The sequence below is a fragment of the Ahaetulla prasina genome, chromosome 5 (assembly GCF_028640845.1).
Source record: "Ahaetulla prasina isolate Xishuangbanna chromosome 5, ASM2864084v1, whole genome shotgun sequence".
NCBI lineage: Eukaryota > Metazoa > Chordata > Lepidosauria > Squamata > Colubridae > Ahaetulla > Ahaetulla prasina.
Genome location: NC_080543.1, coordinates 137,785,855 through 137,809,921, shown reverse-complemented (window position 1 = coordinate 137,809,921; position 24,067 = coordinate 137,785,855). Strand labels below are relative to the sequence as shown.

General features: G+C 44.7%; 1 protein-coding gene across 3 annotated transcripts in view; it reads right to left on the bottom strand.

The window, feature by feature from the left end:
• Positions 1 to 24,067, bottom strand: part of FGFRL1 (fibroblast growth factor receptor like 1) — a 179,970-nt gene that overhangs the window by 154,202 nt on the left and 1,701 nt on the right. For 2 of the 3 annotated variants that reach the window (XM_058184482.1, XM_058184483.1), the window contains exon 2: positions 22,023 to 22,116. In XM_058184482.1, coding sequence (XP_058040465.1) covers positions 22,023 to 22,083 — 61 coding nt within the window. In that variant the 5' untranslated portion in view covers positions 22,084 to 22,116. Of the gene's footprint in view, positions 1 to 22,022; positions 22,117 to 23,704; positions 23,799 to 24,067 lie in introns of all 3 variants that reach the window. The other variant, XM_058184484.1, reaches the window with a different exon arrangement.

Genomic DNA, 24,067 nt, shown 5'->3' with positions numbered 1-24,067 from the left:
TGTAGCCAAGCCACAAAGCAGAGAGCACTGATGTGTTTAAATGCGTGCTGAGTTCACAGCAAATCTATACCTTTCAAGCACATGTAGCTTCAATTTTCACTATCAAACTTTCCAAAGTCGGTAGAAAAGTGATAAACTAAATAATAGAAGGCACCTGGCTTAGAATAGGTGGTACCTGGATCGAAAGTAATAATTGTGAAAAGGATCTTGGAGTCCTAGTGGACAATTGCTTAAACATGAGCCAGCCGTGTGCTGCGGCTGCCAAAAAAGCCAACACAGTTCTGGGCTACATTAACAGAAGGAGAGAATCAAGATCGCGCAAAGTATTTGTGTCGCTTTATAAAGACTTAGTAAGACCACTCTTGGAATATCGCATCCAGTTTTGGTTGCCAGACTATCAAAAAAGATGTTGAGGCTCTAGAAAAAGTGCAGAGATGAGCAACCAAGAGGATTAGGGGGCTGGAGATTAAAACATACGAAGGATGGTTGCAGTAATTGGGTATGTCTAGTTTAATGAAAAGAAGGACTAGGGGAGACATAATAGCAGCGTTCCAATATCTCAGGGGTTGCCACAAAGAAAAGGGAGTCAAGCTATTCTCCAAAGCACCTGAGGGTAGAACAAGAAGCAATGGGTGGAAACTAATCAAGGAGAGATGCAACTTAGAACTAAGGAGAAATTTCCTGACAGTTAGAACAATTATTCAGTGGAAAAGCTTGCCAACAGAAGCTGTGAATGCTCCGTCACTGGAGGTTTTTAAGAAGAAACTGGACGACCATTTGTCTCAAATGATCTAGGGTCTCCTGCTTGAGCAGCGGGTTGGACTAGAAGACCTCCAAAGTCCCTTCCAACTTTGTCATTCTGTTAGTAGGGATACAATCGCCACAAGCAAAGGCTTATTGCAAAGGTTTTCACTGCTTCCTATTTATCGCATGGCCCATTCACATCATCTCTCTATTAAAACCACAAGGGAGAAAAATGCAAAATATGAAATACAAGATCTAAAATATTATAAACGTACGTCTGGATTACAGACCTAATTTGTTGCTTCATAAATCACCTTCAGGAAATCAGCAAAGGCTCCCTTATAGGGTCCAGTCTGTGTTGGAAAGTTTGCTTTTCAGCCCCAAAGTCACAATTCACGGATGGTATTTTGCGCCATTTATAGAGGGCCTCTGCACATCTACCACAACCAGTGCCAATTGAATTCAGTGATGTCCATATCAGGCGGGGCTGGTCAAATCCAGGTGGGGGATTTCCCCCCCCCCGAAATGCAAGGCAAACTTTTGACAAACTTTGGCCTTCTAATCCACAATGTAAAATCCCTCCTTTCTGTCCAAACCTCCGACAGAATCTTTTCCGCTAAACTTTTTCCATTTCATTAAAATCACACCGTCTGCCTGTCTCCTGGGAAACTGACACGGGGACAACGGGATTGTTTCTACCATTAGTAATACATGGGAGGATAATGTATACATGTGCGTCAAAGCTATTTGAGGGGGGAAACACAGAGAGGCCGGCTCCCACCTGATGGTTCCCTGCTCCAGCAAAATAGTCAGACATAAGCCAATTAACTTGATTTGCAGATCTGGAAGATTAGCCAAGCCGGCTCCCCGAGTGAATAACCTCAAAGAAACATTTCTTTTGTTTATAAGTTTGATCAGCCTAGAGTAAACCTGGGGAGCAACCGCATCCCAGAATCTACCAAAATGATCTCCTTCTTTGAATCTCTTCTCCAAGAATCTGATAAGACTCCAATCAACCCTTACTGCTTTTTGCATTCTAGGGGAGCGGGAGCTGAATTGTATATCTCACTTTTTTTTTTTTTGTCACAACAGTATATGCAAACATTGACATAAAACAACAATACATCATATAAACATATATATATATATAAGCAAAAGTATGCAAATTGCAGGCAGACTGGGAATTGGGAATTACCTAAGCAACTGCTCTTATCCTTATAACAGAGGGATAAAATCGAGGTTAATACCACTTTATAATGCCTTGGTAAGGCCACACTTGGACTCCTGCATCCAGTTTTGGTTGTCACGATGTAAAAAAGATGTTGAGACTCTAGAAAGAGTGCAGAGAAGAGCAACCAAGATGATTAGGGGACTGGAGGCTAAAACATATGAAGAACGGTTGCAGGAACTGGGTATGCCTAGTTTAATGAAAAGAAGGATTAGGAGAGACATGATAGCAGTCTTCCAATATCTCAGGGGTTGCCGCAAAGAAGAGGGAGTCAAGCTATTCTCCAAAGCACCTGAAGGGAGGACAAGAAGCAATGGGTGGGAAACTAATCAAGGAGAGAAGCAACTTACAACTAAGCAGAAATTTCCTGACAATTAGTACAATTAACCAGTGGAACAACTTGCCTCCAGAAGTTGCGAATGCTCCAACACTGGAAATTTTAAAGAAGATTTTGGATAACCATTTGTCTGACATGGTATTAGGGCCTCCTGCCTAAGCAGGGGCTTGGACTACATGACCTCCAAGGTCCCTTCCAATTCTTGTTATTCTATCCTAACACTCCTTTATCTAATCCTTTGTCTCAGCATCGCCAAAGAATGCTTCTGATCCACCAGCTGGGTGGATTTAATGATATAATTCCATCAGGAGGTCCCGGCAAATTCAATTACTGAGACATAAGGAGAAATGCCTCGAAAAGAAGATAGCAAAAGGATTGCAAAAAAAAAAAAGAGGATTTGGTTGAAGTCCTTTCCCAGTGTTCATAAATTCCTCCTGTTTCCAGAGCCCTAAAAAATGCACAAAAAATACAGGGAGATCTTGACCCAAAGGTGTTTTTTTCAGGAGGAAACTGGACTTTTTTGTTTTTTCTTTTGAAGACATTTCGCTTCTCATCCAAGAAGCTTCTTCAGCTCTGACTGGATAGTGGGGAATGTCAGAGCTGAAGAAGCTTCTTGGATGAGAAGCGAAACATCTTCAAAAAAAAACAAAAAAACAAGAAAGTCCAGTTGCCTCCTAAAAAAGCACCTTTGGATCAACCATGACCCAGATGATTGAGAATCTCTACAGACTTTTAAGGAGATCTCGACTTGCAACCACAATTAACCCCAAAATTTAAATAAGGCGGTTATTAAATGAGTTGTGTCTCATTTTATGACCTTTTTTGCTGATTGTTAAGCGAATTGCTGCAGTTGTTAAGTGAATCATGTGGTTGTTAAATGAATCTGGCTTCCCCTCTGCCCCCCATTGACTTTGCTTCTCCAAAGCCAGCTAAGAAGGTCACATGACCCAAGATGCGGAAACCGTCGTAAGTACATGCCAGTTGCCAACTGCCCAAATTTTGATCATGTGACCGAGGGATCCCACGATGGATATAAGTGTGAAGACCGATTGTAAGTCGCTTTTTTCAATGCTGTTGTAACTTCAAAGGGTCGCAAATAAATAGTCATCGGTTGAAAGCTACCCGGAGTTGTTTGATCAACGTATAGTTGTGAGGGAGGCCCACGGTTTTGTGTTACTTGGAGCCTCATGTATTTTATTTATATTGTCAGTCATGTTGGTTTCCTTCTGAGACAAAGGTAGTTTTAGTTGTATATGATATAGAAAGTCTCAAGAGGTCAAAGTAGCAGCAGGAGTTAGGAATTAGCGAGAGAGAATTATGCTCTGCTAATCTTAAAAATACATGTTATGAAGAAATAATGCTGGTGATAACAGCTAAATTACTACATTTCTCTTTATAACCCTAATCCTTCCTCGGTAAGTATATACAATTTTTGCAGCCATAATAATACCGTAACAGGCAGTTTTCTGAAAAAAATGCAGACATGTGCCCTTCTCTTTTCCCTTCCTCCTTTTTCTGCATTAGAATATCAATCCGTTTAGCTCTGTTGAAATTGTGTTATTGAAATCAATCCCATGTACGGACACTGATTACGAAAATATATAATGGAAGGTCAAGATCTAACAACGGGGAAACTGAGGGAATAAGCGGTTGCAAAGCAAGCAGGATGGGGTTAAACATGTTAGCACGTTCTCCAAATTGAGGGAGAGAAAAAACCTTCAATTGCACAGATGGCAGGAATAAATCAAACCATTATACATGGAGGTTATATTCAGATAAGGGCAAGAGAAGTTTGAAAACTGGTTTTGTTAGAGACAAAGAGTTGGGGGAAGGCGATTTAGGATAGAGATGGAGGGTCCATAATGAAGAATGGTTGCAGGATTTGGGGATGGCTAGTCTAAAGAAAAGAAGGACTAGGGGAGACATGATAGCAGTCTTCCAATATTTCAGGGGCTGCCACAAAGAAGAGGGAGTCCAGCTATTCTCCAAAGTACCTGAGGGCAGGACAAGAAACAATGGATGGGAACTAACAAAGGAGAGAAGCAACTTACTACTAAGGAGAAATTTCCTGTCAGTGAGAACAATTAATCAGTGAAACAACTTGCCTCCAGAAGTTGTAAATGCTCCAACACTGGAAGTTTTTAAGAAGAGATTGGATAACCATTTGTCTGAAGTGGTGTAGGGTTTCCTGCCTAAGCAGGGGGTTGGACTAGAAGACCTCCAAGGTCCCTTCCAACTCTGTTAGTCTGCTAGGAAAGAGATTTCTCCTCTCCCCAATCCCCATTTTGTTGCTCCAGATGGTCATCTTCCCCATAAATGTCCAAAAAGCCCCCCCCTCATTCCTCTAACTTCATGCTTGGGTAAAAATGTCTGGATCGACCTTTTTGAGTGAGAAGTTGGGAGGTGGGTGGGTTAAAGGGTTAAGACCTCACTCATTTCTTCCTGACATTTTCTCACTTCAGCTCCCTTAACTAAACCTGCTGTCAGGTTTCTACATCAGGCATGCTAGGGGTTGACCTTAATCCAAGTGATCGGTGCTTCAGGCTTACTTTTCTTATTCAATGATATTTTGGAAACCTTTCATTGAAGCTGCAGAAGAGCGCTTGAGTTAATGGGAACTTCCAAAGCTCTCATCTCTCCACTCAAGGCTCCTGACCAGTCAAGGTGGAACAAAAGGCTGAGAAGTGAGGTCTCTTTCCAAGAACGGTTGCAGGAACTGGGTATGTCTAGATTTAATGAAAAGAAGGACTAGGGGTGACCTGATAGCAGCGTTCCAGTATCTCAGGGACTGCTACAAAAAAGAGGGAGTCAAGCTATTCTCCAAAGGACCAGAAGGCAGGAGAAGAAGCAAAGGATGGAAACTTATCAAGGAGAGAACCAACCTAGAAATAAGGAGAAATTTTTGATAATGAAAACAATTAATCAGTGGAACAACTTGCCTCAGAGTTGGAGGTGGTCCAACACTGGAAGTTTTTAAGAAGAGGTTGGATAACCATTTGTCTGAAGTGGTGTAAGGTCTCCTACTTGAACAATGAGTTGGACTAGAAGACCTCCAAGGTCCCTTCCAACTCTGTTATTCTATTCTATTCAACCCTGAAGGACCAATGGTTAGAGAACGTAGCAAAGATCAGGATCTTCACAGAATTCATAGGATGCCTGGATGGAGAAGGACACATATTCCAATAAACAGCCCCAATCTTTTTTAGTGAGGTTCTACCCATTAAACAGCACATTCATTCTGCAAGTGACCCACATCAGCAAGTGGCCCAAAAAATTTGGATTTTAGCCAAAAAAAAAAAAAAAGGTGGGGGGGAGGCAACCAAATATATTTCAGGAAAATCTGAAAGGAAGGAAGGAAGAGAGGGAGGAAGGAAGGAAGGAAGGAGCCTTGGGGAAGATCTGTTTGTTGAAATCCACTACAATCCACTCTCTAGATGAGACACAAGTCCAAAATGTAAGCAAGGTTAATTATGTGAAGACAGGGCTGTAAATCTTTCATCCCAGCTGCAAAACTACACCAGTTCAAGGCCATTCCCTTAAAAAAATAAATTAAATAGGTAGCTTAGTTTATTACTAAATAATAAATAGGTATTTCTTGATTTACAACTGCTCATTTAGTGTCTGTTGGAAGCTCCAAAATTTGTGACTGGCAGCATCCCCAAGGTCACATGATAAAAATTCAGATGCTTGGCGACCGACTCACATTTATGACTGTTTGCAGTGTACCGACTCACCTTTGCGACCTTCTGACAAGCCAAGTAAAGTGGGGATGCCAGATTGGCTTAACAACCTTGTCACTAACTTATCAACAGCAGCGATAATCTTAATGCACGTGGCAAGAAAATGGGGCAAAACTCACTTAACGGATGTCTCACTTAGCAACAGAAATTTTGGGCTCAATTGTGGTCATAAGTCAAGGACTACCTGAATTTGGATTGTTGTTGCTATTTTATTTTGAGATATCCCCGTGTCATTTTTATATGCCCTTCCAAAGCAGCCATATCATAGAATTATATTAAAATACTCGTATAATATTTTTTTTAATTTTCAAGCCTTTTCTTACATATTTTATTTTTATTTATAGAAATATTTTGACTCTCAAAAGCCACCTGAGTTTAGTCATTCCCTTTATTTTTTTTCCTTTTCAAGATTTTTGAAGAAAACGCTACTTCCCAACAGATACTAATGTACCACTAAGGGAGGGGGAAATCCCTCGTTGTTACGCCTGCTAAAACAAACCAAATTGTTTTGGAATAAATTTAACAGCTGTTTTGATTCTGTTTGGTTTTACATCCCCCCAAAAAGGCATCCAAGAGCTTTCAGCTGAGCAAAATAAAAATAAAACGAACCGCTAAAACAAACAATCGCAGGTTTTAAACAAAGCATTAAAACCAACGTTACATGCCACAACCTCAAATGAAAAGAAGAAATCATTTAAAAGAGGCCACATTGAAATGTTCAAAAAAGTGCTGGCTTTTTTCACAGCTCCTAGCCACTGGGTTGCATTTCTCCAAGATCGCAAGGTATTTTGCTGTTCTCCTCAGTAGTGGAGTTCAAATTCTGTTGCTACCGGTTCACTCCTGGGTGGGCCATTTTGTGGGCCATTTTGCTACCAATTTTTTTCTTATAGACAGAAAGGAACATTCTGAAGATCTTCTTAGTAGGATCCAGATTCTACCATCCTGGTGGCAGGTATGTTTTATGAAGAAACAAAGTCAGGCCCTTGGAAGAGATACCAACTCCCAGAATTCCTCAGCCAGCGTTGAAGTCCACAAGAAAATGTTGGATAATCATCTGACTGAGATGGTGTAGGGTTTCCTGCCTGGGCAGGGGGTTGGACTAGAAGGCCTCCAAGATCCCTTCCAACTCTGATGTTATGTTATGTTAAGTCTTAAAGTTGCCAAGGTTGGAGACCCCTGCTCTATTCCACTACTATCCTGTGCCTCCTGTTAACCAATTTTTTTTATTCTACAGCTAGTAAGTTTATGTAAGATCCTTTAGGAGAAGCTCTTTGGAACCCCAAGAGTCAAGTACCAAATCAGGGGTCTCCAACCTTTGAGAACTTTAAGCTTTGTGGACTTCGACTCTAAGACTTCCCCAGCCAGCATGGCAGTTGAAGTCCACAAGTCTTAAAATTGTCAAGTCTTGAAGTCCACAAGTCTTCAAGTGGCCAAGTTTGGAGATCCCTGCTCTGGACCATTGACTGCCCCAAATATCTGAGATACGTCACAAACTCCTGATCCTCCGTGAGAGACTTACACTGTGCAGGCATGTTGAAGACTCTTGGATGGTTCCATGTTTGGTGAGCTACATGACTAAGATGGCACATCATATTAGGTAGGACTGAAGGCTGCAAAAGTGCCACTTTGCAACAAAAAACCCACCAGGTGCCACAACATCCACAAAGTGGACAACCTAAGTTGAATAACAAAAGTTATTAAGTTGAATAACAAAAGCCGAAGGAAGGATCTAATTTTTCCTTGTTTTACCTTTCTCTCCCCTGGCACCAGAAATGGCCTGGGGGAGGAGGAACATGGCCAGAATCGCAGTGAGACTAAAAAAGGACAAAGTTTGCTATAAAACTGAATCCCTCACCCTTCTGCTGGAAGCCGACGCACAAACAACAGTGTGTTTGGCTTCAGTTTGGCCCCGCAGAATTCAAAAGCAAAGTCTCACTCTACATTATAACCAGAGGTGGGCTTCACATACCGTAATTGAACAACCGGTCCACCTAGTGCAGAACCGAAAATATGAGCACGTGCACTCGTGCCTTCCACGTTTGTGCGCGGCTTCAAACACACAGCGATTTCATGTGTGCGGCTTCCAGCACACCTTCTCAGGCAGCCGCGGCGAGTAGAGAGGCCGAGGCGCGGAAATCAGCTGGGCTGTGTGGGCGGGGCGAGCAAGCCAGAGAGTGAGGTTTATAAGACAGGATAACACTGGCGCATGTAGGCGGGCCCAGCTGGTGGGCAGAACTACCGGTACGGGTGAACCAGTCCGAACCGGCAGCAGCCCTTGTCTGATTATAACTTCCTAAGAATCCAATTCTGTTTGTAGAAACGCAAGTAGCTTTTTGCTCCCACTTCAAGAAAAGATGTAAGAATTAAGGAGGCCCATCACATGACACGAGCCTTTGCCACTGCAGAGCTGTTGCAGTTATTAAGACATCATGGAAAATTTGCTTTTTTTAATGAGATTTTCCATATCCGGTTCATTTCTTTGCATTTTTCCTACCCCTCCAACTTTCTCCCAGTTCCCGTTTCCATCTCCCAAATCACCCTCTTTCTAGAAATTCTCCTTGAAGCTCCAAAACCGTAGGTTGTGACAGAACTTTGCCAGCTCAGAGACTTGGCTCCAGATTCTCTCGTTCCCAAAAAAAAACAAAAAAAGCCCACTTTCACCAAGAACAATGCCTGCCCATTTCATGTCAACAGCGGTTTGAGGTTTGTTACGGGCTCCTGGGCACCGTCCTGGCAGCTCCTTTTAAAACGGGGAGACGGAGGGTGTGAATCGAAAACTTGCATTCCATAATCGGGGCTTTGTTCTCCCTCAATGGACCCACCGGAGGGCTTCTCCCGCAGAGCGCCTGGGCAGGGCGTGTGTCTTGTTTTTAAAACAGTAAATTATGTTAATTCATTTCCTCTGGCCAAACCAGCAGCCATAAACGTGGGGAAGGAGAGGAGAGAAATGTAAACAGGAGTCTGTAGTAAGGAAGCAGGAGGGGGAGGAGGAGGGAACTGGTGCACCTCTTGAGGAGAAGGTTTTGGTTTCAAGAGTTCAGAAGCATCTCCTGCACTCGAGACCTCTGGGAGAAGCCTGAATGGAACCGTTTTCCCAGTTTTTGACTTGAGGGACATCTGGTGAAGTCAGAGAATCCAGAAAATTAAAAGAGTATTTCTCAGAAGCCTTATCTGTAGTCTCAGGAGTTTTCACCCACAGGTTATGGGACAGGAATGGTCAACCTCTAACAAGATCTAAAGGGGGGGGAGCAGTTAGTTGTTTCTTTCCTGAAAATCTTTACACCCTATCTAGGACAGATCCAAAAGTCTGTGAGTTTTTGGAGGGAAGAGCTTATACAACTCTCCTGCTTTGGAGAATGATGGGTGGGTGGGTGGAGCGATGGATGGAAAGGAAGGTAAACAGGGAGGGAGGGAGGATGGAAGAATGGATGGGTGGATGGGAGGGAGGGAGGGAGGGAGGGAAACAAGGAGAGAGGGAGAAAGGAAGCAAGGAGGGACAGAGGGAGGGAGGGTGGAAAGAAAGAAAGAAGGAAGGAAGGAAGGAAGGAAGGAAGGAAGGAAGGAAGGAAGGAAGGAAGGAAGGAAGGAAGGAAGGAAGGAAGGAAGGAAAAGAGAGAGGGAGCAAGGGAGGACGGGAGTCTAAAAAGATTAAAGAAAAATCTTCCTTGATTCCTCTAAAAAAACTGTCACTCTTTAAAGTAGAAATGTGAAGATATTTTGGGCATAGTGACTGCAATTTGGTTCCTGGCCCCCAAATCAAGTCCATTAACAATTAAGGGTACAAAACTGTATAGGCTAGAGATGCTATTTTTAATTCCCTGTAGAATCTACATACAGTTTTGATGTTCTCATAAACAGCTAACAAATGACCTTCCCCAAAAAAACACCTCTCCCCACCGTGTTCACCATACAATCCACAGGGCTTCAAAGCTGCACCTTCATTACTCTGGTAGCAACCAGCAATCGTCAGATATTCTAATGGGAAAGTGTGGGCGGTTTATCAGTTTATCAATGGCCTGAATTTCAACATTATTATTTACCCCAGGAAGGAAATACAGCAAGCTTGAAGTGAAATACGGTCTCCCCTACTCAGTTACCGGGTTAAAATAGCTGCAACCAGAACCTGTTCAACCAGATCCCTGGTTCAAATGTAATATATTAATATATTGGTGCGATTACAGGATGTGGCTGAGCCAAAAGCTACCAAAGGTTATTGCTACATTGGAAAAAAATGCCAATCCAGAAAAGAAAAACCTTCCAGACGCTACGATTGCCTTCAAAAGTGGAGTAACATTAAATATTTGCAACATTTAGCTCACCTTAACCGATACAGTGCAGTAGTCCTCCATTTACCTCAGGACAGTTTAATGACTGTTCAAAGTTACTACTGTGCTGAAAAAAGTGGTTTCCAATCATTCTCACTTATAATTAACAGATTAACGGAGTCGGAAGGGACCTTGAAGGTCATCTAGTCCAACCCCCTCCCCGCCCAAGCAGGAGACCCTGCACCATTTCTGACAGATGGCAGTCCAGTCTCTTCTTGAAAGCCTCCAGGGATGAAGCTCCCACAACTTCTGAAGGCAACTTCTGTTCCATGGGTTGATTGTTCTCATTGTCAGAAAATGTCTCCTTATTTCCAGATTGAATCTCTCCTTGATCAGTTTCATTATTCCTTGTGTCACAGGGAATTCTGAATCCAGTTTTGGTCACCACATTACAGAAAAGATGGTGAGACATTGGAAAAAGTGCAGAGAAGAGCAACTAAGGTGATTAAAGAGCTGGAGACTAAAACGTGTGAAGGACGGTTGCAAGAATTGGGTTTGGCTAGTCTAGAGAAGAAGAAGGACTAGGAGGGAGACCAGCCTCTGTGGGTCAGACTGCTAATGCAGTCTGTTATTAACAGCAGCTGCTTGCAATTACTGCAGGTTCAAGCCCCACTAGGCCCAAGGTTGACTCAGCCTTCCATCCTTTATAAGGTAGGTAAAATGAGGACCCAGATTGTTGGGGGCAATAAGTTGACTTTGTATATAAATATACAAATAGAATGAAGACTATTGCTAACATAGTGTAAGTCACCCTGAGTCTTCGGAGAAGGGCGGGATATAAATGCAAACAAAACAAAAAAAATAACAGTCTTCCAGCATTTGAGGGGCTGCCACAAAGAGGAGGGGTTAAATTTACAAGAAACAATGGATGAAAACTAGTCAAGGAGAGAAGCAACCTAGAATTAAGGAGAAATTTCCTAACAGTAAGGACAATTAACCAGTGGAACAATTTGCCACCAGATGTTATGGGTCCTTCCATCACTGGAGACTTTTAAGAAGAGACTGGACAGCCACTTGTCTGAAATCATATAGGGTCTCCTGCTTAAGCAGGTGGTTGGACTAGAAGACCTCCAAGGTCCCTTCCAGCTCTATTCTGATTGACTGATCACTATTTGAGACCAACCCCGCCAGCTTCCTACGAAGAAAGTCAATGAGGGAAGTTGGCTTCACTTAACAGCCGTGTGACTCACTTAAGAACCGCGCTGATTTGTGTAACGAAAAAGCTGTACAATGGGACTAGAGGACCTACAAGGACGCTTCCAACTCTGTGTTAATCATAAGTGAGGCCTGATTGGAAACCACTTTTTTCAGCACAATGGTAACTTTGAACAGTCATTAAATTGTCCTCATGTAAAATGTCAAAAATGGTGTAGGGTTTCCTGCTTGGGGTGGGGGTGGGTGGGGTTGGACTAGATCAGGGGTCTCCAATCTTGGCAACTTTAAGACTTGTGGACTTCAACTCCAACCTTGGCAACTTTAAGACTCGTGGACTTCAACTCCAACCCTGGCAACTTTAAGACTTGTGGACTTCAACTCCAACCTTGGCAACTTTAAGACTCGTGGACTTCAACTCCAACCGTGGCAACTTTAAGACTCGTGGACTTCAACTCCAACCTTGGCAACTTTAAGACTCGTGGACTTCAACTCCAACCTTGGCAACTTTAAGACTCGTGGACTTCAACTCCAACCTTGGCAACTTTAAGACTCGTGGACTTCAACTCCAACTTTGGCAACTTTAAGACTTGTGGACTTCAACTCCAACCTTGGCAACTTTAAGACTCGTGGACTTCAACTCCAACCCTGGCAACTTTAAGACTTGTGGACTTCAACTCCAACCTTGGCAACTTTAAGACTCGTGGACTTCAACTCCAACTTTGGCAACTTTAAGACTTGTGGACTTCAACTCCAACCTTGGCAACTTTAAGACTCGTGGACTTCAACTCCAACCCTGGCAACTTTAAGACTCGTGGACTTCAACTCCAACCTTGGCAACTTTAAGACTCGTGGACTTCAACTCCAACTTTGGCAACTTTAAGACTTGTGGACTTCAACTCCAACCTTGGCAACTTTAAGACTCGTGGACTTCAACTCCAACCCTGGCAACTTTAAGACTTGTGGACTTCAACTCCAACCTTGGCAACTTTAAGACTTGTGGACTTCAACTCCAACCTTGGCAACTTTAAGACTTGTGGACTTCAACTCCAACCGTGGCAACTTTAAGACTTGTGGACTTCAACTTCAACCGTGGCAACTTTAAGACTTGTGGACTTCAACTCCAACCTTGGCAACTTTAAGACTCGTGGACTTCAACTCCAACTTTGGCAACTTTAAGACTTGTGGACTTCAACTCCAACCTTGGCAACTTTAAGACTCGTGGACTTCAACTCCAACCCTGGCAACTTTAAGACTTGTGGACTTCAACTCCAACCTTGGCAACTTTAAGACTTGTGGACTTCAACTCCAACCTTGGCAACTTTAAGACTTGTGGACTTCAACTCCAACCGTGGCAACTTTAAGACTTGTGGACTTCAACTTCAACCGTGGCAACTTTAAGACTTGTGGACTTCAACTCCAACCTTGGCAACTTTAAGACTTGTGGACTTCAACTCCAACCTTGGCAACTTTAAGACTTGTGGACTTCAACTCCAACCGTGGCAACTTTAAGACTTGTGGACTTCAACTCCAACCTTGGCAACTTTAAGACTTGTGGACTTCAACTCCAACCTTGGCAACTTTAAGACTTGTGGACTTCAACTTCAACCGTGGCAACTTTAAGACTCGTGGACTTCAACTCCAACCTTGGCAACTTTAAGACTTGTGGACTTCAACTCAACCTTGGCAACTTTAAGACTCGTGGACTTAAACTCAACCTTGGCAACTTTAAGACTTGTGGACTTCAACTCCAACTTTGGCAACTTTAAGACTGTGGACTTCAACTCCAACCGTGGCAACTTTAAGACTTGTGGACTTCAACTCAACCTTGGCAACTTTAAGACTTGTGGACTTCAACTCAACCTTGGCAACTTTAAGACTGTGGACTTCAACTCCAACCCTGGCAACTTTAAGACTGTGGACTTCAACTCAACCTTGGCAACTTTAAGACTGTGGACTTCAACTTCAACCGTGGCAACTTTAAGACTGTGGACTTCAACTCAACCTTGGCAACTTTAAGACTGGACTTCAACTTCAACCGTGGCAACTTTAAGACTTGTGGACTTCAACTCCAACCGTGGCAACTTTAAGACTGGACTTCAACTCCAACCCTGGCAACTTTAAGACTGTGGACTTCAACTCCAACCCTGGCAACTTTAAGACTGGACTTCAACCCAACCTTGGCAACTTTAAGACTTGTGGACTTCAACTCCAACCTTGGCAACTTTAAGACTCGTGGACTTCAACTCCAACCCTGGCAACTTTAAGACTTGTGGACTTCAACTCCAACCTTGGCAACTTTAAGACTTGTGGACTTCAACTCCAACCTTGGCAACTTTAAGACTTGTGGACTTCAACTCCAACCGTGGCAACTTTAAGACTTGTGGACTTCAACTTCAACCGTGGCAACTTTAAGACTTGTGGACTTCAACTCCAACCTTGGCAACTTTAAGACTCGTGGACTTCAACTCCAACTTTGGCAACTTTAAGACTTGTGGACTTCAACTCCAACCTTGGCAACTTTAAGACTCGTGGACTTCAACTCCAACCCTGGCAACTTTAAGACTTGTGGACTTCAACTCCAACCTTGGCAACTTTAAGACTTGTGGACTTCAACTCCAACCTTGGCAACTTTAAGACTTGTGGACTTCAACTCCAACCGTGGCAACTTTAAGACTTGTGGACTTCAACTTCAACCGTGGCAACTTTAAGACTTGTGGACTTCAACTCCAACCTTGGCAACTTTAAGACTTGTGGACTTCAACTCCAACCTTGGCAACTTTAAGACTTGTGGACTTCAACTCCAACCGTGGCAACTTTAAGACTTGTGGACTTCAACTCCAACCTTGGCAACTTTAAGACTTGTGGACTTCAACTCCAACCTTGGCAACTTTAAGACTTGTGGACTTCAACTTCAACCGTGGCAACTTTAAGACTCGTGGACTTCAACTCCAACCTTGGCAACTTTAAGACTTGTGGACTTCAACTCCAACCTTGGCAACTTTAAGACTCGTGGACTTCAACTCCAACCTTGGCAACTTTAAGACTTGTGGACTTCAACTCCCAGAATTCTGGGAGTTGAAGTCCACAAGTCTTAAAGTTGCTAAGGTTGGAGACCCCTGGACTAGATGACCTACAAGGTCCCTTCCAACCCTGTTAATCTGTTAATCTGTCAAGTCAGAATCATCCCACTTCTGTGCCTCCTTAAGGTAAGGAAAGCATAAATACTGGACCTTAAACAGAGGCTGCTAGCCAAAGTGCCTCACACCTCCAGGTGAGCCATACAAGGAACTGGTTCAACTCTCCTGATCTAATTTCCACCCAGGAAAAAAAAACAAAAGCTTTTTTCTGTGGCTCCTATTTGCAGCAAGCCCAAATAATAATCCCTGACAAAAATAAATCCGGATGCGTTTCCGATTGGCTCCATTAATTCTCTTGACCACAAGCACAGACACGTTACTGCAAGTCTTCCATTATGATTTTTTTACCGGGTCTATTTCCTTGCACAGGAGCCAAGGAATGGGGAAAATTGAAAAGGAGACATTGTTTAGATGACCTACGTTCAACATCTTGCATATTTCCGAAGGCAACGTCACACAAACCCACAATGCGGAAGTTGGCTTGTGCTGTCAACCATTCCATGGTCTTAAATGTCTCTGGAGGTTCTCGGTCATCCAGGTCCTGGTTGTCCCACAGGTGTTTTTTTTAAAGAGGAAACTGGACTTCCTTGTTTTTCTTTGAAGACATTTCTCTTCTCGTCCAAGAAGCTTCTTCAGCTCTGACTGGATGATGGGGAATGGAAGGATTGATATTCCTTGCAGACAGCTGGTCACTTGCATCCTTTTTGAGGGTCGCTGAGGCCACTTGGAGGTTCATCTGTGTCCTCAGGGTCACCTTTTTGCTTCCTGCACAAAAGCACCTTTGGGATAACCACGGTCTTCTAGCCATCTTAGACTCCAGAGGCCATCATCCCCGTTAGCATACAGGTAACTCTCGACTTACAATCATTTGTTTCAAAGTTACAAGGCACTGAAAAATATGACCGATGGCTGTTTTTCACACCTACGGCCATTTCAGCATCCCCCTGTGGCATGATCAAAACAACTGTCTTTTGGAACTGAGTCTGGATAATGTATGATTTAGGGGAGATACAGGTAGTCCGACTTAGAAGCTTATTTTTTTAACTGACCGTTCAGACACATGAAAAAGGGACTTATGATCATTTTCTTACCAACCGTTGCAACGTCCCCATGGTCATGTGATCAAAATTGACTGACTCATCTTCATGACGGTCACGTGACCGCCCCCCCCTCCCCCCGGGCTTTTTGCAATCGTTTGACAAGCAAAAATCAACAGGAAAGCCAACCAGGTTACTCACTTAAAAGCTGTAATGATTCACATAATCGTTATGTGGCAAGAAAGCTTACAAAATGAGGCAAAACTCACTGAACGAACTTCTCGCTTAGCAACATAAATTTTTGGCTCAATTGTGGTCGTAAGTCGAGGGCTACTGTAGTCAAATTCAGATCTGTTTAGGAGAGGATTAAAAACCACGTGTTCTGTACATAAACCCCCTCCTCCTTGGTTCAATGCTAGCAAAGATGTAAATTTTCAAGAATTTAATTCATAGATATCATCTTTAAATACTTTTGACAGCTACCCAACATTTTTTTTCCTACCGTATTTCAGTTGTACCAGGGAGGAGAAATTTGGGGTTGTAATGGGATATTTTCAAAGGGACTATCATAAGTCAAGGTTCGCCCGGTTATTTTTTGAAAGAAATCCAGAATGAATCTTGCATGAATCACTAAGTGATGGAACACAAGTACGTACAAATTTGCTAAGCTTTCCAAAACTAAGTTTTTAGACCAGATCCATAAACCTGGCCAAAAGGATAATAGTGGTGAGGTCCTGCCATGTTTAAATAAAATGAGGTTTTCCCAAATTGAATCTGGAACTATTAGGGATCTGACCTCTTATATTCAAATGCAGAAATTTCCAAGACTGAGCCCTTAAAATGAATGAGAACCTGATGGTTTCGTGGCATGTCTTCCAATAGTCCCTCCAAATACCGAAGATTGTGTAAATCTTTCCTAAAATAAATTAACCAGGTCCAGAAATATATATATAGATATATAGATATTTTCCTTCTAGCAAAGAATGAACCTTTTCTTCAGCAGCTATGAAAGGGAGGGGAGAGAGAGAGAGAGAAAGAGAGGACTAAAAAAGGGCAGAAACAGAAACAAATCCAAGCTTATTCCAAGAGATCTCTGTTCCCAATTTACATTTTTCTTCCTTTCCCCGACGCTCAAAATTAAGTTTAAGCACTTAATGTAAGAAGTAGCCTGGAGTTATTGGCTGGATTTCTTCCTGAAAATTGGATGGATTTTGATGAAATGGAACCGTTAGATTAGTCAAAGCGCTCCTTGCCATGTTTACAAAACTACAATGAGGAGACTGTGCAATCAGGGCAACACACCAAATGCGAGACAGCCGATGTTTATCTGACTTGTGAACCCAGGAGGGGAGAACCTGAACAGGGGTTGCATTTGGATAGCACTGTCTGTGCAAACACACCGGCACAATCCCATATATTCACGGCCTTCGTTTCGGAATATAAAGCAAGAATTCATCGCCTTTCGCTCCAATGCGCCAAATAAAAATCACAGATTTGGGGAGCGCACAGATGTTTTCTCCATCCAAATCATCAGTGAATTGCGAGTCTGTTCACACACACACACACAAACACACAGACACATACACACAGTTTCTCGTTCTGGTTTTGTTTTCTTTGGGGTGTTTTTATAAAGGTAGGCGGAGCGAATCAAGAGCAAAGGTGGTGACGAACCAATGTCTGGAAATGCAGAGTTCGTAGCTTCCATTTTATGCTGAGCATGTTGTACAACACAAAGCAAAGTTGGGTCAAAAGGATTTGTCGAAAGCTAATTCCATCCTTGGTTTGATAAACAGAGGCATAGAATCAAAATCATGTGAAGTATTAGTACCGCTTTATAAAGCCTTAGTAAGGCCACACCTAGAATACTGCATTCAATTTTGGTCACCACATTACAAAAAAGATGTTGAGACTTTGGAAAAAGTGCAAAGAAGAGCAACTAAGTTGATTAAAGGCCTGGAGACTAAAACGTAGGAAGAATGATTTGGGTTTGGCTAGTCTAGTGAAAAGAAGGACAAGTGGGAACATGATTGCAGTCTTCCAATATTTGAGGGGCTGCCGCAAAGGGAAGAGGGTCCACCTGTTTTCCAAAGCACCTGAAGACACGAGAAGAAACAATGGATGGAAACTAACCAAGGAGAGAAGCAACCTGGAACTAAGGAGAAACTTCCTAACAGTGAGGACAATTAACCAATAGAACAGCTTGCCACCAGAAGTTGTGGGTGCTTCATCACTGGAAGTTTTTAAGAAGAGATTGGACAATCATTTGTCTGAAATGGTAGAGGGTTTCCTGCCTGAGCAGGGGGTTGGACTAGAAGACCTCCAAAGTCTCTTCCAGCTCTATTCTGATTAATTGAGTGAGCCACAGTGGTGCAGTGGTTAGATGCCGTACTGCAGGCTGAGTCTGCTGACTGCCGGCTGCCTACAATTTGGCAATTTGGTGGATCGAATCTCACCAGGCTCAAGGTTGACTCAGCCTCCCATCCTTCCAAGGTCGGTAAAATGACGACCCAAATTTTGGGGGGCAATATGGTGACTCTGTAAACCGCTTAGAGAGTGTAGTGCAAAGCACTATAAAGCAGTATATAAGTCTAAGTGCTATTGCTATTGGTTGCTATGCACTGTGTAAAACAGCTGTCAGGTTGATAAGCCTTCACTGCATGAAAAACATAAGTAATGTTAACTTCTGTTGAATATTGAAAGATGGTCTTATCTAGGACAGTCAAATAAAGAGAACTGGGGGTTTGGAAAACCATACGAAAAAAGTTGAGGACAAGTTGGCCAGATTAAATAATTGGACCCATCACTGCAGTTTTCATTTCTCTGATGAAAAGTCTAGAAATACCTGGCTTTAAACATTTCTAAATAATATGTTTTTGATTCATCACTATTTAAGAAGACTGTATTTTGGGTTGTTGTTTTTACTGCTTGACTTGTTACATTAATTTAGAATTGTAAGCCTGTACAGAGTCACTTGGTCGAGTTAGGCAGCTGTAAATATTGCATAAACAAAATACATAAAATATAAATACTTTTTTAAGTTCGCCAATGAATAGTCCTTTTAAAATATATATAGCTTAAGAGAATCATAGCCGGCCAATTCAAGCATGCTGCAAATAAAAGCATCCCTGAATATCCACCTTGGTTTGGAAAGGCTCAATTAAGGGAAGGCTACATCCTTAGTTGAAAGAACAGGTTAGGGACAGATCACCATGAAAAAAAAAGCAATTTATCTGGTCACAAGGAGTTGCAAATGACTTGATGGTCCATAATGAATCAATCAACCCTTTCAGCAGCGGCTACATTGTCAAGTTCCCCATCCCATTAACACATTTACAAAGCCATCAGTTGGAAACTGCTCCTCCAGCCATTTTAAGAGCATTTCAGTCCCCTTCATTCGGGAGATGACAAAAGGCAGCTAATGACCTTCTTCTCTGTGAAGCCTTGGGGATATTTGAAGAGTGTTCTCTGGTCTCCTTGAAGTCAGTTTTCTCAAGGTTCAGTTTTCCAGGTCCCCCTGCTCTCAAAGTCTTTACTTTGGGGACACTGATCATTCTCCAAAAATTAATTCTTTCTTTCTTTTTTGCACCTGTTCCATGTGGAATATCTGGGTGAAAAATGATGTTTTGACCTGCAGCCAAAGGGCATGGTCACCCTCCACTATGCCATTATCAGAATAAAGTTTCAAATTCTGAGTTTTGTTCACCTGTCTAAAGGCTTACAAGCACTTTCCTGCCCTCATCCTCCTCTGCTACACATGATCAATTTGTCATGAGAAACAGCCCATCTATTCCCAAAGCATTCCAAATTTTTTCACCTGTTGGCTAGATTAAGGCTGCAGGCAACGTGGTTACAACATGATAATAATATTCCTGGCAAGACTCTGTGGATGACCTCTGGGAAAGCTAAACAATACACAAGAGAATGTAGCACTTTGTTTACATTCAAATAAAGATGCTTCCCTCAGGTCTTTCTCAAGCTTGGCAAGATTAAGAGGGGTGGACTTCAACTCCCAGAATTACGCATGCTGGCTGGGGAATTCTGGGAGTTGAAGTCCACCCAATCTTAAACTCGACAAGGTTGAGAAAGGCCTAAGAGAAGCATCTTTATTTGAATATTTGAACACTCAGCTTAAAACCTGAGTGGGGAGAGGGAGGGGGCCAGAGGAGGGAGCAAGAGAAGGAGGGAGGGAAAGAGAGAGAGAAGGCAGGGGGGAGAGAGAGGAAGGAAAAAGAGGAGGGAGAAAGGGAGAGAGAGAAAAGGAGGGAGGGAAAGAGGGAGAGAAGGAGGGAAAGAGGAAGGGAGAGAAAGGGAGAGAGAGAGAGAAAAGGAGGGAGGGAAAGAGGGAGAGAAGGAGGGAGAGAGAGATGAGGTGAGGATCCAGAAGTTCTCAGGCCTACATAAACATGTAACACCCATTCAGTTTCCAGGACAAAAGCACCTTGCCAAGATTCTGCTAATTCGTAGGAAGGCTGGGAGTTAAAAACAACAAAAGTTTAAACTCCCCAAAGGCATCAAAGCATTTGCACACTCTCATCGCTCCCAATGGGAAGTCAACTTTCCCCTCTATGGCTTGATGCTTATCTGCAGGAAGAACCCCTTATCTCGCCAAACTGGGTCTAGGGTCAAGTCCCAAGTCATGTAGGGTCAAGAGAGTTGGAAATGACAGTTGAGCCTTGGTTTGGGGAGCCTGACAGCTTGATTGCCTACTCATAATCCCATCATTAAGAGAGGGAGGGAGGGAGGGAGGGAGGGAGGGGGAGGAGCTGTCCGCTGGAGCTTCAAAGAATGGGGCCAACCCACTGGTGATTCCACCCACGGTTGACCAGGCCACTAAGGCCTTCCTTGCTCCAATATTTTTCCGGATGAACCAGCCAGCCCCACAGTGAGGAACTGCTGGATCCCCTCTCTAGCAGGGGAGCATGGGTCTTTCCTGCGCCGAACCTCAGTAGCCTGCAGAAGAGAACTTCTTGGTAGAGGAAGCCCTCTGGTACAGGTAGTCCTCAGTTAAAGACGGTAATTCGGCTTAGAAGTTAGTAACGGGGTGGTGAACCTGGCTTCACCATTGGCTTTGCTGATCAGAAGGTTGCAGAAAGGGATCGTGTGACACCCCCTCCCCCCAGGACCCCGCAACCGAACCGTCATAAACATGACATGATTCAGTTGTCAAGCATCTGAATTCTGATCACGTATGCTGCAATGGTCATCAGAATGGAAAAGTGTCATTCTTTTTCAGTGCCTGTTGTAATTCTGATCAGTCACTAAATGAAATGTTCTAAGTCGAGGACTACCTCTACTTTAAAATAACTTGAATTGGGGCAGTGGAGTCATAGGGAGCCCCTTCCTTTGCTCCTTTTTGGGGCTTCCGATAAGGAACGGGCCGTCAGAGTCCTGGGCTCGGGCCAGTTCTTTAAACCCTGGTTAGTTGAATCTCACATTTGACCACCCACAGCCCAGCCCCCACCAGCCCTGCTCTAAGGGCCCAACCTGGTTCAGGGGAATCCGATGGTGGGTTGGAGCCACGGGGCTAAAGGAGGCTGCTCTCTCTCTCTCTCTCTCTCTCTCTCTCTCTCTCTCTCTCTCTCTCTCTCTCTCTCTGGCGGTTGAAAACTGTCATTGGTCTGTCACTCCCGGGAAGTTAATGGATTCGTTTGTTTAGTTAGGCGATTGGGAGAATTAGGCAGAGCAGGGCTGGAAGAGATTAGAGGAGGGGAGAGGCAGCCCTGATCCACCCAGGAATGCAATTGTTTTCCTTGTCCGCCAGGCTCCAAACTAGAAGCCCAATGCGGCCTTTCACACCTCAGAGTGAACAGCCGTGCAAAGCCCCAGAGAGCACACCTGCCTGGGCAGAATAGAAGTACAAGAAGAGGGGCAGGAGGAGTGATGGAGGGGCAACACTTTGGTGGGAGGGAGGGAGGGAGGGAGGGAAGGAAGGAAGGAAGGAAGGAAGGAAGGAAGGAAGGAAGGAAGGAAGGAAGGAAGGAAGGAAGGAAGGAAGAGAGAGAGAGAGAAAGAAAGAAGGGAAAGGAGGAGGGAGGGAGGGAAAGAGAAAAGGGAAGGAAGGAAAGAGGGAAGGAGGGAGCAAGGAAGGAAAAAGAGGAAAGAAGGATGGAAAGAGGAAGGGAGGGAGGAACAGAAAATGAGAGATAGAAGGAAAGAAAAGAGTAAAGGAGGAAGAAAGGGAGGGAGGGAGAGAGGGAGAGAGGAAGGAAGGAAGGAAGGAGAAGAGAAAAGAGTCTGTCTCAAGGCAATTTCTGAAAAGTCATCAGGAAAAATACAAAATAAACCATCTACTCCTAGATAATTTCATTTGCCTCCTTACCTCTCGCTGACTCAGCCAACGCGAAGGTCCCCAGAAGAAGAAGCACAATCGGGATTTCCATTTTGAACGCCGCTCCGGGTTGACTCTCTAACGCCTGGAAATGAAGAGACGCGACGCGTGAAGCCACAGCGCCAAATCCTTCCCGAGCCTCATCAGCTCCAAACGCAACAGCGAAGAGGAGGAGGAGGAGGAGGAGGAGGAGGAAGGAGAAAGGCTGCAGCCTGACTTTGAACCCAGGAATAACCGAGGAAGGGAGTGACGTGCAACCCCCTTCCCACTGTGGGCCACCCTAAGCGAGGCTTTCGATCCCTTCGAGGTGAAACGGGTCTCACCTGCGCCGAACCTCAATCCAGAAACGGGGCGCGGCGGGGCGGGGGGGAGGGGGGGGGGGGCCAGAGATGCCTGGCAGGATCAGGCCGTCCATGGACTTCCTTCCTTGGTCTACAAAGGCGGCGGCTGGAGACTCCCGAAGGCTTCCCGCAGCTCCAACTGCCGAGCCCCGCGTGGGGAGCGCCATTCCCAGGTAGACTGCTCCGGCCCGTCAAACTCTCTAAAGGCTGCCGGAATAAGGCCCCCCTCTCGTCCTCCCTCCGCTTCCCCCCTTCCCCGCCCTCGGGATACCCCGCAACGCCCGTCAAGCGCCAAGCACAGCAAGCAGCAATTGCCCAGCGAGCCATTAGCCGACCAAGGTGAAGGCTGGGCTGGGGGGCCGGGAAGGCGGCGGGGCAGGAGAGGATCGAGCGCCGCTTCGCCCCGAGCCCCGCCAAACCAACGGCGGCCGGAGCGAAACCGGCCCCAAAGCCTTTGTTTCGAAAGCGGCTTCGCTCCGCGCCTCCCGAGCTCAGGCACCGCTCAGCCGCGCCGGCTCCGCGCAACCAGCCCGAGCAGCGCAAGAGAAGCCACCGCCGGCCGGCCGAACTTGACCGCCCGCGCAGCTCTTCTCGCCCGGCTCCGCGCTCGCCCGAACAAAGCCCAGAGCCTGGGGGTCGCCTCCGGGGCCGCTCCAGCCCCACGGCCGTAACAGCAACAGCCGCAGCAGCCGTGCCGGAGCGAAAGAGAGCCGGCCCCAGATCGCCGGCCCCGAGGTCGTCAGCCAAAGGGATGCGGAGGGAAGGAAGGAAGGAAAGAGGAAGAGAAAAGGAAGGAGGGAAGGAGGGAAGAAAAGAGAAAAGGGAGGAAGAAAAAGAGAAAAGGAGGGAAGGAGGGAGGGGGGGGGAGGGAGAGAAAAGAGGGAAGGATGGAAGGAATGAAGGAAAAAGAGAAAAGAAGAATGAAGGAAGGAAAACGGGAGAAAGGAAGGAGGAAGAGAAAAGAAAGGAGGGAAGGAGGAAAGAAAGGAGGAGGAAGGAGGGAGGAGGGAGGGAGAGAAAGAGGAAGGATGGAAGGAATGAAGGAAAAAGAAAAGAAGAATGAAGGAAGGAAAACGGGGGAAAGGAAGGAGGAAGAGAAAAGAAAGGAGGGAAGGAGGAAAGAAAAGAGAAAGGAGGGAGGAGGAGAAGAGAAAGGAAGGAAGGAAGGAAGAAGAAAAGAAAAGAGTAAAGGAGGAAGAAAGGAGGAGGAGGGAGAGGGAGGGAGAGGGAGGGAGGAGAGAAAGGGTCTGTCTCAAGGCAATTTCTGAAAAGTCATCAGGAAAAATACAAAATAAACCATCTACTCCTAGATAATTTCATTTGGCTCCTTACCTCTCGCTGACTCAGCCAACGCGAAGGTCCCCAGAAGAAGCAGCACAATCGGGATTTCCATTTTGAAGGCCGCTCCGGGTTGACTCTCTAACGCCTGGAAATGAAGAGACGCGACGCGTGAAGCCACAGCGCCAAATCCTTGCCGAGCCTCATCAGCTCCAAACGCAACAGCGAAGAGGAGGAGGAGGAGGAGGAGGAGGAGGAAGGAGAAAGGCTGCAGCCTGACTTTGAACCCAGGAATAACCGAGGAAGGAGTGACGTGCAACCCCTTCCACTGTGGGCCACCCTAAGCGAGGCTTTCGATCCCTTCGAGGTGAAACGGGTCTCACCTGCGCCGAACCTCAATCCAGAAACGGGCGCGGC